The sequence below is a fragment of the Haemaphysalis longicornis genome, unplaced genomic scaffold, assembly GCF_048455015.1.
Source record: "Haemaphysalis longicornis isolate Haplotype H1 unplaced genomic scaffold, Haemaphysalis longicornis Haplotype H1 scaffold_1, whole genome shotgun sequence".
NCBI classification, from domain to species: Eukaryota; Metazoa; Arthropoda; class Arachnida; order Ixodida; family Ixodidae; genus Haemaphysalis; species Haemaphysalis longicornis.
In genome coordinates, this window is record NW_027526203.1 from 105318888 (window position 1) to 105336744 (window position 17857).

The following is a 17857-nucleotide window of genomic DNA, read 5'->3' on the forward strand; positions in this document are numbered from 1 at the left end:
TTCGATCTGAACATGGTTGCATTTTGTCTTCCCGTGTAAAGTGAACCGAAATTTTGCAAACTGTGGTAGTCGTATAAGCCTGCCAGCATGGCTTGCAGTGATGTGATAGCTGCGCCAATTGCGCCTAAATGCGCCGAAAGGTCAATCCTGCTACATCCTGCTACAAGGACTCTGATTTCAAGCAATCTGCGCCAATCTTGCGCCGAAGCTTCGTTTCGCCGAGCTTCCTCGATGTGGCGTGCCCTTTACGCCATGAGCGTTGAAGAGGAGGGAATCTTTTGGAGTGTTTTCTGGTCGCGAAAACGCGCCGCGCATGCCACAGGCGCGCTGCTGCGGAACACCCGCACGCGGCGCGGGCGGCGGCGGCGGCAACATGGTGGCGGTTTCGGCCGCAAGGTGGTGTGGGGATTTCGAGCGACTGCTTCTAACCGCGCTCTAAAACACTGCTCAAGGCACACACGAATTTGCTTATCGGTAAAAGAGCTGATAATGCGGGCAAAAATGGTACTATAAAACATCCGCGCCGCTAGTGAAAGCGCCCATGTAATATCTGCCGGGGTAGTAAGACTAAACATCTGTCCGAGCCAGCTGGCTGTCTCGAGTGCTTCGAAACTTCCGCCATGAGGCGCGCGCCTCCCCTTTGGGGCAAGTCTGCAAGCTCTTCCCACTGTCACGCGCGTCGCGCGTCAGTTTCTGACCAAGGTAGAAGGTGTCGTGGGCGCAATATTGTTGATGCGGGCGTGAAAATATCGCGCTCGCAATGCTGATGCTCAGTAGTCGCCTGTAAAAATGCGCCATGTGGTTCACGCTTTACTATCTGCTTTGCAATAAAGCTTGGCGAGTTAGCACATGACCGGGATAATTGGAGATTAATCGGAGAGGCCTTTGCCCTGCAGTGGGCGTAGATAGCTAGCTATAGGGTGGTGATGATGATGATGATGATGAAAGCTTGGCAGGAGTTCACATGACTAACTCCGAGGGGTCGAGATGGAGAGGGCATTGCAAGGGTAGCTAGCTGGAAAGGGGAAAGGGCGAAAGTTCAAGATGGCTTAATGTGGGACCGGCTGTTAGCGGGTTCATTGAACAGTTTTGAGCTTTGGAGAAGGTGATTTTGTCTGACTCAACATGTCGTTCAGGAGAAACACTACAGAAGCGCTTCAGGAAAGCATTTTATGATAAAACTTTCTTTGCAGAGCTGATCTTCGTGAAGAACGTGGTTGGCATTTTCACTCATGTTTTCGTCTTCGTTTCAAATAAGTTAGCCGTTGATCCACCTACTCAATGATCATAATAGTCGACCCTCTTTCACAATCTGGGTGGGTGCTTCATGAAGACAGAGTCTTACCGCTCAAAGAAAACCAGAGAGTTACCGTTGTTGCAAACCTAGTCCCCTGCAAATTGGAAAGCGAGTGTAGAAGTCAGAGAGGACATGTAGCATGCAATTTCGTCTTGGGAACCCGGAGAGAAACATACAATTATGTTGGGTGCTAGAAGCTTTTACATAAAATGCACTCAGTACATTCTGTCGCCTGTTACTGTGTTTTGTTCATTATAGTTTTACGAGACGTTCTGTAGCCTGCCGATTGGAATGCTACCCCAATAGTCATTTTTTAAATAAAACAAGTTCTTTCATGATCTGTTGGCTCATGCAGTGAATGCATGTACACACTCGCACAAACTCTTTGGGTTCTTGTCTTGAGGCATTTCATAGTCACTCCTAAAAGACATCTGTGCGGCAGAAACTCGTCTGCACCGAAGGAATTTTACTTGTTTAAACATTTCTGTGTGCCCTGGATGCTGCTTTTGGTGCTCCTGTCAGTTGTTTTGCTCGCCTTCTAGCAATATTTCTCAAATCTTGATGCTTGTTCTGGCTGCTCCAAAACCTACTTTTTGCTGCTGCAAAAGCTGCTCCAAAATGACTCGACCCAATCACATTACAGGGCTTGGAATAGTAATGATCTCTAGCCAAGGCGTACACAGTAGATGAGCGCCCTCCACGTCACCGGAGACTCAGTGACAACTCTCCGCCAGCCGACTAAACGCTGGGCCGACTGATTCTGTTGGAGGGTTGGCGAGCCGTGTAGTAGCGCAGTCAAGCCATGCCATCTCAATTGAGCATCATACGAAACGTCATGGGAAAATTGGCAAGGAGGATGCAGAGAGGACAGCACTATCGAATTGAATTTTCTACTAAAGTCTCGTAAAAGCAGTGAGAGTGGTCGAAACATGCCCATTAGGTCTGTTCATTAGGGACTCCATTAGGTCCGTTGTTTTGCAATTCGAAGTTCATATCCCCAGTGGCACTTTAAGTTCATTTATTTGTTTTTGGGCAATGTCTTCTACACCGAATTCACCATTTTTGCGCTGTAACATTCATTGCTCCACAAGCGAGTTCGCAGAATGTGTGCAGACTGACACTGACGCGCTGGCGAGTTCTTGTTGGCATGCTATTGCCATAAGCACAGACTGCTTGCAGTCCCGAATCAGCCGACCCTTGGCCTGATGCGAACACGCCTCTTACGATACAGGCACGAGCCAGGCAAGCTCCAAAGTTGGGGGCAAGGCACGTCGCATTTGAGGAGCGTCAGTGGTGACGCAAAGGGCGTTCATCCACTGCATCGGCCTCGGCTAGTGATTGTTAAGATTCCAAGCCGTGTTGGTAAGCTTATCTGACTCATTTTATGGCGGACCTGGCAGAAGTTCAGTATTACTGAAATATCGAGAATGACCGGCCAACGATGACATCGGATGCCAAACATGTTTTTTCACAGAACCGAAACCAAAACTGGTTTGAATTCTAAGCTCGGACATTGCCCAATCATGCCCAATCACAGTAGCACCTCTTATGGACTGCTTTAGTTGGTGCGGCTGCCACAGACCACACATGGTAGTTTTTCTTCTTCTAGGCTTTATAAATGACGAGATAAATGAGCCAGTCAACGAAATGCAAGCAAAAACAGAAGCTTCTCAAATTCTTTTCAGTGTCCCTTTAAAGTGAGTTCCCTGGAAAGTGTCATTTGTGTTTGCCATTTAGCTGCTCCCAAATGACATTTTAGCTGAGCACACTCCATGGAAGTGCTCTTGAATAGGCAGGTTTGACAGAGGTAAAATTTTCTTCGAATGCGCAGCATACTCGCAAACCACTAAAGCATTTTTTCTTCTTGCACTAGCACACCGCACGCCTGCCCCCCGCCCCCCTACCTCCGGGATTGTGCTGCTTCTTGCGCTATTACGCTGGAAAGAGTGGCAAACCAAGTGGATCTCTCAAATTAGCTCTCCTGCCTCCGCATGCAGTGGGTGGCCACGCCACGGTTGCCGTGGCAATGAACGTCGTCGGCGTTCAGGGCAAGGCCAGCCAGCGGGAGGCGCACTTGGGTGAGCTTCGGCGGCTGCTGACGCGTCTCATCGACTCGAACCCACCAGAGCGCCACTTCGGCGCCGCTGATGAGGCAGAGGATCCGGCCTCTGTGCCGGTCCTCTGGATCAGCAAGTGGGTAGATTACACGGATAGATACGGCCTGGGCTACCAACTCTGCGACGACAGCATCGGGGTGATGTACAACGACAACACCCGGATGTTGCTCCTCAGCAACAGAGTGTGAGTCTGCGCTCCCCGCTTGCCTCTGCTGTGCTGTGTCAGTGGCACTGTTTAAATCGGCAAGGTGTGCAGAGACCTTGCGATGCCCGAGAGATGGTGGGTTGCCCACACACTGCTTGCGTAAATGAGTGGACGGCGTATTCCTCTTGAAGGAGGATGCTCTCGCTGGCTGATCGACTGGCTTGGGTCGTTGGCTGGTGAGTACGGGCCATTCGTTGCCTCTGCCCCGAAGTACCGGAAAGGTGTTCGTTTATGGCGTGGATTTTGGCGCCTATTAAAGATCCCCAGGTGGTCAAAACTAATCCAGAGCCCTCCAATATGCTGCACCTCATAGCCAAGGTGTGCTTTGGATTAGAATTTATGCTCTGCACACCACTGGGAATCCTACAAAATTCTACTGCCAGCAGTGGGCAAAATTTTCCAACTGCGGGATGGAGCCGAGTTTCTATCTGTTAACAGCAATCCAAAATTCTGGTAATGAATAGCCTTGCTTTGAAGGAAAGTGAAATGTTGATACAATTAGTGCATCTTTTTGGCTGTAACCTTGTACCCTATTGCTCAATGATTTTTTCTTGCTTCCTCTCTAAAAAAAAATTGCGCATGCTTATGCAGGTGCATTGATTATGCGAGGTGAGTATGTCGTTCCCCAGTTTCCATCTCTTTCTCGAGAGGCTTTCATGCAATGCATCTGCAGGGCGCAGTTTGCACTAAACGAAGCTGTGCAAATGCCACGACTAATGCTTCAGTAGCCTTGTCAGAACCAGACAGGGTAACAATGTTGCAAGATATACGCGCACATGCACGCACGCATGCACACGCAGACACACTAGGCGAAAGGGCCCTGACACGGCTTTATTGGCAGCCCCCTTTCTTTTTCCCCTGCACACAAACCTCAATTACAGGTCCTTCCACAGGTGCAAATTGGCGGGTTTCTTAAAATGCAGCTTTTGGCTACGTTCACATGGCCCTTGAAATGGAATGTCCAGTTTCTCGTGCTTCGCTATGCCATTTTCCACACCAATGATGAGTCCAGTGGTAGCCTTGTATGATATTCGAACACGTTTGCACTATGCGAACATTGTATGGACATTGGATTCAATATATGAAGTTGGTTGTTGGACTGCATACCGTTTAATCGGGTAGAATGATCACCCAGGTCATTGACCCCGTCGAGAAATAATGAACAAGGAAGCCATAGCGCTCTATAGACGTCATTTATCTTTCATCGTGGTCAGTGAACTGCATTTTATCTTTTGAATTCACTTTTCTTTTAAAACTACAGTCAAGGGCACTTACGGTGACGAACTATGGCACCGTCCACTTTTGTATGCGTTCTGTGGTAAAATAAACCACTTGTTACAATGCTCCAGTGCCAGGCTATCAGATATAACAATTAAATTCAGTTACAGCATGCACCAAAAATGCAAGGTGCTGTTGGCTCTCTGCACCGATGGCATGCTACATGAGCCGCCCTGCGTGGCTGTGCACTGCGCCTGCCATCCCTTTCACCCCTCCGAAAACTTGCTAGGCAGCGAGAGGAGAGCAGTTCCTTTTCCGAACCCCCCCTCCTGGCGCCACGCACTTTGGCATCGCCCCTGTGCTGCTCGATACAGTTACTCAGGGACTTTGTTTTCACCAAGGACTTTACTCTTGGCTATGTGCAACACCTAGATGCTCTTTAAAAAAGATGTGCACTAACTTCATGTGAAGCAAACAAAGGTGTCAGGCTATGGATTTCTGTAAATGAGTAGCAGTACTACCTTGCTTGCATGCGAATGAAATGTTTTGGCCTCTCTTTTTTTTTCAACCCGCTTAAAACAATGGGATTTCGTTGTCACTAGCAAAATATTGTTATAAGTGGACGAGAAAAAAAAAGGCGTAGTACACTTGACCACAATTTCAAAATGCTGTAGCTCATGTCTGTGCTCTTGTATCGCCTGTTATGGTAGCCTCAATTGCAGTAACATCTCTACCGTTGGAGGATATGCAACTTCAACGCTAGTCACACCCACTAAGTAGTTGCAACTAGTGGCTGTTGGAACTGGCGTTAACGTGCCTGCCTCTCGGGCAATGTGTCGCATCTATGTGCAGGAGCGTGACCTACGTGGATGTGAATTCTTTGGAGAACTACTACTCGCTGGAAGAGTACCCCGCGGTGCTGGAGAAAAAGGTCACCCTGCTGAAGTACTTCTGCAGCTACATGAAGGAGTTCTTGTTCACAACTGGCGGAGACGTGGCCCCTCGCGAGTGTGACAACCTTGTCCGCTTGCCCTGCCTGAGCTCCTGGTTCCGCACCCGCTCGGCCATTTCATTCTACCTGACCAGTGGCACAGTACAGGTTCGACCATTCTTCTTCTCAACCACCCCTTGTTGCCTGTTTTTAGTGTGAAAGCATTAACTAACCCATTGAGTGAACAGACTGTGTTTGTGGCAGCAAAGCTGCTCCTATACCTCTCATTCACTGAGTCGGTACACCCTGTGCGGCAGTACGTAATGCACCGCTACGGAGTGGAAAGCATCTAATTCATTGGCCACTTTGGCGAACTGTATACAAACTTTGAAGGTAGCGAAAGGTGGCCGCTTGCATTTGCACACCGCGCAGCGAAACTCCACTAGGCGCAATTCAGGCGAGCACTCGGCAAGCATTCACAAGTGCTTAGGTGACCTTGAAATTTGGCTAAAGTTACAGCGCAATAAAAACACACAAGGACAAGTAAGGCACATATGCAGCACTGACGTATGTCCCTCACTTGTCCTTGTGTGCGTTTTTATTGCGGTTCAACTTTAGCATGGTGAACCAACTAGGCCAGGCATCAACCTTACTAAGTTAATTCAGATTTTCTGCGTGGCTTGAAGCAAGCATTTGTCCATTAATGTGCCCATAACCGAAGACCCATCCTTGCACTTATCATTTCTGTCTCTTTTCACTGAGGCAGTGGAATAGTGGTGAGAACTTCATAATTTACAGTCAAACTTCATTATAACGAAGTAGTATTGGGACAGCAAATTAGTTTGTCATATCCGATAGTCGTTGTAACAGTAGATATAAAAGTCGGCTCTAGCAAATCGAAAATATGGCTCGCGCAAAAATACTTAATACAGAAATGCATTTTTTTAGGCTTCGAATCGCCTATAAACAAGGTAAACCTTCCCTTTCTTATTGTTGCATTCCCATCTCAATGAACTAGAAATCGCAACGCAGCAAAGTTCATTTGACAAAACAGGCCTGCATTGCTATTTTTTCGAGAAGGATGTTATCTTTGTCTGGTGGCTACTCTCAGCACTGAGCCGGATGAAGTTTTCCACAGTGTCCACGAACAAAAGGGCCTTTATACTTCTGCAGTTTCAGACGACAGGACTTTTTTTTTTCCCCAAGTAGCTTCTAACACTCCTGGTCAAATATTTCTTCATTATATCTGATATCTCACACGGCTATCACGGTTTGTTTCGTTATATAAAAGAATAAGTGTCATTGCAATAAAGCGTGACCAACCAAAGTTTGTATATAGTTCGCTGTAGCCGATAATTCGCTATATCAGTGTTCGTTACAACTAGGTTCACCTGTAGTTGCCCTTTGATGTTTAAAATCAGTTGTGCTATTCTACAGTAATTGTGCCACACAGTACGGGAGGACGATGACAGATTTACTCAGTTGAACTCGCATATGGGATGGAAGGTCTAAACAAATTGGCGTGACGCCCGGAAGGGATGCGTGGGATAGCTCATACGTCTTCTAACTTGCCCGCACAACTTTCTCATGATCAGCGTGTTTTGGTATCAAAAGAAACAGTACCTTATTGTTTTCAAGTCCCCTAATACGATATCAGCAGTTGCGCGATGTTTTCGTGCATTAACTGATCTATGCGAGTACACTTGTTGAAATGCATTGTTTTGTTGACTGCAGAGCTACTGCCTGAGCAACAAGGGCATTACATATTGGTCTGATCTGAATGGTGTACTTGGCATATGCAACAGTATGAAATTCACATTTGTCTGTGCGTATCGGAAGCGGTGTCCAGCTGTATAAAAACACAACACGAAAAAACAAACTCTTCACGAGAAGGCTATCAAAGAACTTTCATTTGGACGAGGAGGTCAGGAGGGGGGGAGCAGGATACCCTATGAGCATATTGGAGTTATTTTAGAATATCCATATTTAGCAATATTTTTCACTCTACACGAACGGCTCTGGCCTGAGGACTCTATTAGAAAGTAATTGTATCACTTTTATTACCGTCAACTTGCAGCTTTCGGGTACTGTAGCTTGTGACATCACAATATTTCTGCACGGCGAGAGCTCATTGGAGAAGCATCTATAAATGTTTATCCTAAAATAAACAGTTCCGAATTGGTTGAGTACGGGAAGTAAATGCAAATCGAAGCTTTCAGTGAGCTGACGTAATTTATTAAACGCAGACAACAAATTTTATACGCTCAAGACAGGCTGCTTCTCTCACGCTCTTCAGCCATCATATGCTTTCAGTTTCGTGTTAAGAAGCATCGGTGCGCGTTTAGCCAAGTCAATAACCTACCTTGGTGAATGCCTAAGCTTCTGCTAGCAATATCTTCACCAGGAAGCAGCAAAGGGACATGATGCACTGTAGGTGTTTAAACCTGACCCGCCTGAGATTCTAATCCGTTCTCTGCGCACGGATGTTGGAATCGGCAAGGCGTGCCCGTGCCCAGTTCCTGTGAAAGGTTGCGGTACTTACTGCAGGGGGTTATCCGACCAATCCGAACTGTGTACTGCCGCTCACTGCGAGCCGTCGTTGATAGATAATCTGTACATCAAGTACGCATAGCTCTACCTTTATTATGTTTGGGTCAGGCTGAGGTGCTTTGAATTTCAACTACTGTGTTTCACGCCAGGTTGGCGCGTCACGTGAGAGAAGAGAATGCGAGATGGACGTGATGACCAGACGAGCTGAGATGCAGGCTGCTGCTGGAGTGGGTGCCTAGCCGGGCAGCCTCTCTTGCGTGTGATTTGAAACGGCGCTTGTCGCTGCTTCGTTCACGGCCGGTGTACAGTGTAGGCGGGCGCAATGGCCGCTGAAATTTTAAAAAGCATTTCTCCTTCGGTCAAAGACACGTTCTTGGTGGCTTAATTAAACGCTACTGTTGCCAAACTGCACCGTTGCCTCGCTCCTTTCGGGAGAGGGAAATGCCAGCTTTCTTTGCGGATTTCTCGGGAAATAATGCATCATTGCTCGTCTAACAAAAGCTGAGAGTGCTACGAAGCATATGATCTTTCAGTTAAAACAAAATTTCATTCGGCCTTTAGTTTCCCTTCAAGTTGGGGGAGCGTTCATGTACTTCAGGACGCTCCATGACGTGGTTCCATTTGTAAAATCTGAATGTTTGCTGCTCAGAACCTTCAGCAGTTCTGTTAGCACAGGGAATTCAGGAATTTTATGTCACACAGGATGGCAGAATGTCAGACAGGAATGGCTCTTTTAGCAACCAGTCCAGGGATGATGATGGATCTGCCCTGAACCTTCAAAATGAGGTCATCATTCTCTCTCAGCTGCGGAAGTGCTTTCTGCTAAGGGTGTGAAATACACTCGAATGTGCCAAGTCACATTCAACTGTAGTGTGGTGTAAATAATTTGGGCTGGGGCGCTTTTGTCAACTGAAAAGCTGTTAAATACCACCGGCGAGTGTTTTTGTAGTAGATTTTCGCCCTTAGCTGAGTTTCAGGGGCAACAACGGACTCTGGTGAAAGAGGCACAATCGGTAACTGCTGCTTCAAGACACACCTGTGCCACAAAGAAAGATGTTAGACGAACCCAATGAAAAGTATACGGAAGTGCAATGATTCCGTACAAATTACTGATCTATTCTGTTCTGCAGGACCAGATGACTGTGGAAGCTACGGGAATAGCACCATTCCAGAACTATGCACAGGATACCAATTATCAATATTAGTGTCCAATTCCCTTATTGCTGGGTTTCCAAATGCCTGCACAGCAAATGACGTCTTTCACGACGAGAGTACTTCAGAAGTGCCGAGTGCACATTCCTATAAGTTTCATTTCTTGTTCCTTCTTAGCCCTACACAGGCTGCATCTTGCCGGCAAGTGGCGTACCCGTGATCTGTGGATGACTGAAAGTGTTCATAGCGTCACTTTAAAATTTGGTGTCACAGATTTACGCATGGCTTTACCCCAGGGGGCGTCTTTGACCTTGAGTTGCATGTGTGCGGCTGTGTCATGTTCATTTTCCTTTTTGCTTGTTTTTATTGCGTTAGCAATGGATAAGGCACATCGGGAAAACGCTTTTGCCGTTGGTCCGTGGACACGGCTCATCGTAAGGACATCTAACAAAACAGCTCGTCTGGTCAGCAGTGACGTTGGGTTGGCTATGGTGCCGCTGCGTACGGGCCTCTGGAAGGTCGGCCGATGTGGTTAGGTCGAGGTGGCGGCAGCTCGAACACGGTTTGCATTTCTCAGCGCGTTCGACGCGGCTCGCAAGGCACTTAGAACACGAAACAGGGAATTTGTAGGCGCTAAAAGGCCCTTATAGTAAGCCCATATAGGCACTTGTAGGCACAATAAACTATTGCGTAAAATGCTCCCCTTCCCTTAGTTCGTGATTATGTCAAATAGGCTCGATTACCTACCCAAGGGAAAAAGAGGCATTTTGCCTAAGGTTCAGTCTCTGGTGACTACGCTGTGATAACTGCGTTTAAGCATCCTCGTTGTGAACAAATGTACTGCTCACTTTGCGTATTTACAGCGCGCTAACCAACCTTGTAGCCAACCACCTGCTCGTATTTCACAGCAGCACGTAAACTTTGCTTTTAAAATGCAGTCACCATGGAAATGCAAAGCCTTGGGAGCAACCTTTACAGTGTGCCAGCATACAGCTTGGCAGGAAGGCGATGTTATTCCATCAGCGCCGTCTTATTTGGAAGCTTCCACCATCGATAATATTTCTTTCTGCTATCGTTGCAGTATTTTGTAGGTATGCGCGCTAATAACTTTGTGGTAAGTGCCTTTGCAAAGGCACGTTCAAGGGCTTCATGATGAAGGTGGTCGGTGCGGCATGACCGACCCAGAGTTGTGCACATCTGCCACGGCGGGCACCCGGCAACTCGACTGTCGGGGGTCTATTGTGAAGCATTCACCCAGCAGTGGAGGTTGCAGTTGTGGAAGCAGAGTGTGCATCGCTGGGAAGCCCTGCATCTGGCCTGCTGTGGTTGTTATCCCAATGCTCCCTCTCTCCACCTGAACATTTGCAATCTTAAATTTGGAGAAAGAGATGCTCTTTTGTACTGCTTCAAAATTTCCACAGAACATGAACTGTTAAGGCCACTCATTGTGCAAGCAATTAAAAGGCTTGCCCTTTTAAATCTAAAGCATAAAGGATGCATCTGTGACTTTGCTATCCCATTCTTTTCAATTAAGTGGCATGCAGTTCGTCTGCCAGAAGTGAAAAACTCCTTGTTCCCTCCGTCTTCTTTTGCAGATCAATTTTTTCCAAGACCACACCAAATTGATTCTGTGCCCACTGATGGCCGCCGTGTCGTATATCGACGACAACCGGACCTTCCACACATACCGGTTTGAAACTCTGCGGACCCTCGGCTGCCCTGAGGACTTGTTCGCACGACTAAAGTATGCGCGTACCATTGTAGAGAGGCTGGCCAGCTTCTCCGCCCCCTAGTCACCGGCCGACGCTACTAGACCTGCGCACAAGAATGAGTTTGGGCCTGCTCCACCAATCAAGGAACAGTTTTTATCGCTGTGACCAAGCCTTTGAATTCCGCGAGGATGGCTGGACTGTGCTTCGCAAGAAGAGTTGCGGGCAAGATGAGTGCGTCAAACGTTCTTGACAGATTGTACATAGCTCCTTTACTGTCTCTATCTTCTTCTCTACTGTACTCTCTTCTTTGCCTTCTAAACCTTTTTACTCTCTCTATCTTCTTCTCTACTGTACTCTACTCTTTGCCTTCTAAACCTTTTTGCTCTCTCTATCTTCTTCTCTACTGTACTCTACTCTTTGCCTTCTAAACCTTTTTGCTCTCTTGACCACGCCTTTCAATTCTGCGAGGATGGCTGGACTATGCTTCGCAAGAAGAGTGCGTCACATTTGCTTGACGGATTGTACTCCTTTACTCTGTCTTCTTCTCTACTGTACTGTACTCTTTGCCTTCTCTCTCTCTGTCAGTGCTTTTATGATTCTGCTTCTAAATAAATGCTCTGTACTTTCAGTATGTGCAAGAGTTTGGAGTGCTACCAGGTTATGCTGGCTTTATCTCTTTTAGAATTTCTTCGCCATATTTGTCATTACAGTCCTTTGGCTGCAGTGTCGTGCTTTGTGGGGGGAGGGGGGTTATCGTTGCACCATTGATTGGTTTGGTCCGAACTGTTGCAGCTGTTTGAGCCAAATGTGACTCTTGTGGAGGCATGTTTGGTGTTGGTTTGGGTATAGCCTGGGCATTACTTGCTGCACCCCGTTAAGGTGTAAGGCTTGGGCTTTAATGTATCATTTAGTGCAACACTGCTGTGTGCTAAGGTTCCTTAACAGGAACAATGATTTCATCACCCGTTCTTGTCGCCATATGACCTGCATAAAGCAAATCTAAATGTAAGAGAACGATCTACCACCGCAAAAATGCTCCAGCATCCTTCCTCCATTAGCTGCGACAAACTTTCCCACACCGTACTGGCGATGTGTGGCCAAAGCCTGTTTCTCTCTCTCCATACAGAAGGGCTGCTATCCTGTGGGAAACTGGTCTTGCAGAATACAGAAGAGTCTGAATTCGGTTGAGGGACTAGTGCATACGGAACCCTGCCTGTTTGGTCTGGTGACGATTGCTGCAAAGTTATTCATGAATGCAGTCTTGCTGTCTGAACCAAGATGACTATACTACTTCTTTGGTGGTGTGCCTGCCATTTCAAGCCCCCAATCTTTGGTCTGTAAGCATGGCATGCAAGGTCTCCATCGCACGCTCAGCAGCCAATGGTAAAATGCATTTGCTATGGCTTTCATAGGCCTGTTAAAAGCACTGCTTGGTTAGCACTGGCATAAATAAAACTCTGACGACTGCTGTTATTTTACACAAAGCCGATAAAAGCTTCACATATGGGCTCCAAAACGGCAGTAGTAGTAGTAGTAGTAGTAGTAGTGGCAAATGCTAGTACCCCCCCCCCCCTCTTCTCCCAAAGGTCCAGGAATAGTAAAAAGCAGGAAACTGGTTTTTCCTTCGCGACATGTTATGAGCAGTCTATGCTGTGGGATGCTGAACCCTTTGTGGTCTGCTGACTGGCACTGCACGACAAGGGTGTTCGAGGTTAAATTTCGTGGGATTTTTCACTGCGACGCATGTGCAATCTTTGTGAGCATAATGCACCATCTCTTCAGAGCGCGCACTGTTTTTATATAGAGGATGCACCATCTCTTTAGGGTTAGGTGAACTTTGTGGAAGTTCATTCTTTTTGCACTAGGGTGCAGCACAATGTTCAGCACAGGCCTTGTGGATCCCAGAGTGTTTTCAGTTGGCTGTTTTTTCACCGCGTGCATTTTACTCTAGTACATTTAGCGAAAGTGATGATGACTTTAATGAGGAGGAAAATTATGTGCCTCCATCAAATGTCGGTAAAGGAGTTGCGTGCAGAATGCAAGGGAAAAAATAAATATCCTGCGAGTTTTTCTTGCACAGTTTGTGTTTTTTTTTGCGACACCGAAAACTGGCAAAATAGTTTCAGACCAGAACAGCCGCAAAGCGGGCAAAGGTTTTAGGCCGCAAACGGTTAATTGCCTAACTAGTTTTATTAGCTGACTTGTTGTGCAAGCTGGTCCATCTTAACGAAAATTATAACCTGTGCAAACTGCAGATGACCACACAGAGGGAAGGACACAACTAAGTTTTATTGCACAAGTAGTAGTAGTAGTAGTAGTAGTAGTAGCAGTAGTAGTAGTAGTAGTAGTAGAAAACGTTTATTTAGACCACTTTTGAAGTGGGAGCGGCTCCCTAGTCTTGGAATCTGAGATGAGCAGAAAGCCCTCGCCCTGCATGCCAGGAGTTGCTGGACGTTCAGTTGACCGCTTGTCACCTAATTCTCGATTGATTGATTGTAGGGCTTAACGCGCCGATGCAACCTGGGTGGTGAGGTGCGCCGTAGTGGAGGGCTCGAGATTAATTTTGACCACCTGGGGATCTTTAACGTGTGCTGTACACATGGGCGTTTTTGCTTTTTGCCTCCATAAGAAAAGCAGCCGCGGGGGCTGGAAATTGAACCCATGGCCTCGTGCTCAGCAGCGCAACACCTTAGCCACTGAGCCACTGCGGCAGGTAGGTCACAGAGTTTTCCCACAGCTCGGGTGGAATGGGAGTCATTGGAGAGGAGATAGTTTGGGATTGCGCTCGCGCTCTATTATATAATATAAATCATATAAAATATAAAATCATATATGATTTGACGTAGAGTACCGCGTTGTGAACAGAACTGGCACTCAGCAGGGTATCTATCCTGCTGAATGCCAGTTGGAAGCATACATTGCAGGCAGACTGGGTGAGGAAAGGTATTGGTTTGGATTCTGCGAGTAGCGATTGTTCCTCTGAGAGTGCAGGGTGGGAAGGAGAAAAGTGTTGTCTGTTGGGCTGGTAATACCCGGCCGACGTTAGTACTTTTTCTTAGTTTCCATTCGATATTACCACTCCAAGAGAGACTGGTCCTGGGGAAACAAAATGCTGCCCTTTCTTTCCCATTTTTGTGCCTCCGCTCTTTTACGGAGCACTCTGTAGTTTTTGTTCTTGAAACTTGCCTCCGCCGCAGAAGGAGGGACTGCACGTGACATGCTGCCAAAATGGTGCCCCAACACCGGGTCTAACTACGCTAGGAAGTTTTTTGGTTTCCCGTCGGACCACAGGTGAGGCACTTCCTTTTCCATGAGCTATACCGCTAATAAGCCTAAAAGGAAAATTAACCATCATGCAAAGATTTTTTTTTTGCAGGTCGACAAAGATATACGTAGCTATTAGCTTGCGTTATTTCGAAGTGTATGGAAGCGTTACTGAATTAAAGGGTTTGTTTCGAAGGACCGATGGTATATTGGCTTTGCCTTTTGTGTCCGGCTCGTACAATCGTGATACTTGCCAGCTCCACTGGGCACTATGGCCAATAACTCTTTATGCTAACCAGTTCAGATTTCTGAAAAAACCATGGTTCCCTGAGCGGCTTGCAGCAATCGCATAATTACTCTCGCTTTAACAAGTTGCCTTTAACAAGTTGCCTTTAACAAGATCAGCAGTGCGACTATATATTACGAAATATAAAGCATCCGTATCATACCGCTGCAATTTTTTTAATATGGTGCGCCAAACAAGCAAATACTCGGAACAAAATTAAAACAAATTATCCATTGTGCATGCACGTACTCTAATAATAAAATGCACATGGTTCAATCTACATGTACATATTAACACGTAGCATGACTTCTTTCTTTATTATTTGTATATTTAACTCGCTTGCTTTGTCAATATCCTTTGTGTAAGCCTTCATTTGGTAGAATCAATGTGCAGGTCTCGTAGTATGTTTGCGGTTAGGAGGCATTTCTATAAATGTGCTGTGTTTCTTTTGCAAACTTTTAAATGTTTTTTTTTATTTATTGAGATGTACACGGCTCTTTTTCATTGAAAAATACGAAGATGTAGAACTGTGGGTGGCGTACCGTTGCCTCGTGTAGAGGTGAAGTCACTAACCGGCCTTTGTACTGTGCTCCCCAGCACCTGTGATATTTAGTGAATAATTGACTGGGTTTGATTTGGTTTTATGTTGGTACGCCAATTGTGATTATTTATGCATACTAGTCACCGTAGCAGCACTAGCTGTACAAAGTACTCAAAGAAAATAAATGGCGATGTATTTAAAAAACAACCATAATATTAATATAAATGATGATAATTTTTATGGTAGCATAATTTTGGCTTCCCCAGGGGAAAAATAGTACTGATGCCACTGGTCATAAGAATAATGCTAACAAGGCCATAGTTAGCGCTTTGTAGCTGCAAAACAACAAAAATAGAGCAACATGTTTTTGACGTATGCAGCAGGTGATAGAGAGCAACCTTGGCTTTAATTTGTGAAAGTTTGAAAAAAATCGAAGATGGCCTTTTTTTTTTAATTGGCTTTCAAAATATACCGAAATGCGTTGCCTTGCTACAGTACAGGGCTTTATTCAAATTGAACTGTCTTGACCACATAAACTAAAATTGCCACGAAGATTGAACAAGGATAGAGGAATAACGCTAGAAGATTCCTTGGTTGTTTAGATTCCGAGAAAGAAAGCCCCACATTTGGGCAATTTTCAAAATATTTTTCAATTTAGGAATTTTTATGAAAGAAAATTTGCTCTGCAAGCCGAACACAAATATTTTAAATAATTTGAGAGTATGCAAAGTCTGTCCATAAAAAGAGCTAGGGCAATAGCTGCAGTAGTTCTTGTTTTACAGCGGTAAAATTTTGCAATTTTCTGCGAGCCGCTCAATGTGCCAGTGACCCGAGCTGGCTTTGGAAATTTCTTTGAGAAAGAGAATTTTTTTTTCACAAAATAACTTCACATATGTTTTCCCCTGTGCACAAGGAGCTATACAGGAAATTTTGGTCAAAAATAAAGATGTCGACCGGACATGCCAGTTTGATCTCTCGTTAAAACACCCAGTGTGCCTAAGGGTCATGTTTCTTGCATGTCGTACGTTCTACCTGTTCGCGTGTGTTTCGTGTTGGCGCGACCGCCGCTGATAGTGAAGCCAAGCTTTGGCGAGAAGAACCCCTCGGTTTATTCGGCGGCCAGTTTTATGGCATACATTGGGAAAGGGCGGAGGACACAGGAAAGGCGAACGCACACAGCGAGCATGCGCCGCGATGCGATGACAAGAGCATTCCACGCGTGCGGGTGGGCTGACGCGCTTGCCGCGGCTATCACACACGATACAGCGTGTATCTGAGAAATTGATACTGACACGTTGATGCGCAGGAAAGAGAAAATGTAGTGGGCTAAATTTCTCACCCTTTTTTTTTTGTGATGCTAATATCTTGTCTGTGAATTAACATTGCAGGCGCCTCAGTGAAACTATACACAGCTACCGCTGCTAAAATCTTTGTATGTTTCATTTTACTGGACTAGAACAGAAACATCTAGATGGGCCCAAATGTCATCAATGGGATTAAACTTTCGTTCTAGAAAATATTACCGACAGTATTTACTTTACGGCTACTATATGCTCAAAAGTCAATCCCAGCATATATACCCTTATAGCTTGTGCGTGCACAGAAGCAAACTGTATCATGTGGAGTTTGCTTGTACAAAGCAGATAAGATTTCCTTCTACACTCACAATAGCTCCAATTAACAAAAATAAATAAAAATGGCTAGGGCCAGGAAGGGCCGCAGTAGTTTAATTTAAGCAGACCCACTTTTGTTTTATGGACAAGGGATACTATCCATTACTGCCTGGGGCTTCATTTCTACCATTTTAATGCTACTGCAGTGCAGGGCTACCAGTAAAATATTGTTTTCGTTGCTTGTGTAGTGTGTGTACAGGTGTTACCAGTGCAGATGAGCAAAAACAGTTTGTATTTCTCGTTCCAAATTCTCATGTCAGGTACGAAAGTACGATCAAGTCTGTACTAGTAATTTCTGCTGGCATCAAAATCTTGTGACCTTTCAACCTTTCAAATCTTTCAACCTTTATCAACCTTTATGTACACTCTTTCCCCCCCCTCCCGCAGGGGCTTTTGTGGGGTGAGGGGGGAAGAGGAGGGGGAAACCCTACAGCTGTACCAGTTGATCGGTGTGCCTTAGAAACCGCACTCCTAAACGGTATTGTGCTTTGGCCAGCCGCATTTGAAGCGGTATGCTTATGCATTGAGCTCTATCGGAAGCAAACCGGTGGTCACAAAAACCCGCGTGCGTTGTCCAGTCTCGCACTGTAAGTGGTTACGTTATAAATGGCCTGCCTACATCAGGGGTCGGCAACCTGTGGCCCAGGGGCCGCATGAGGCCCGCTGGGCAGTGTTATGTGGGCCCCAGCACGTCATCAGAACCCACACCCCTCCTCCTGTCACTTCCTCTGAATGCCGACATGCCAGTTTTGACCTTGAATGGCGCAAGACTGAAGACAGCTGGTGATGACGCTTCCACCAAATTTAGACGAGAATGAGCCCTGGTCCCATGGTGCTTCTTCTGTGCCATTGTGTTAATCACACCCTAGTTTTTTAAATCAAGTAATGTGCTTTACTTTCTCCTCGCACTG

The 17857-nt window shown here is 46.1% G+C and overlaps 1 protein-coding gene across 2 annotated transcripts in view; it reads left to right on the forward strand.

Annotated features, from left to right (window-relative positions):
* LOC144178640 (serine/threonine-protein kinase PLK1-like) overlaps positions 1-17857 on the forward strand; it is a 47742-nt gene that overhangs the window by 22750 nt on the left and 7135 nt on the right. The window contains exons 8-11 of one of the 2 annotated variants that reach the window (XR_013324038.1): positions 3295-3598; positions 5690-5936; positions 11066-11413; positions 14380-14473. Coding sequence is in view for 1 of the 2 variants with exons in the window: in XM_077706646.1 (XP_077562772.1) it covers positions 3295-3598; positions 5690-5936; positions 11066-11263 (749 nt within the window). In the remaining variant the exon portion in view is untranslated. Of the gene's footprint in view, positions 1-3294; positions 3599-5689; positions 5937-11065; positions 11631-14379; positions 14474-17857 lie in introns of those variants that run through there. The other variant, XM_077706646.1, reaches the window with a different exon arrangement.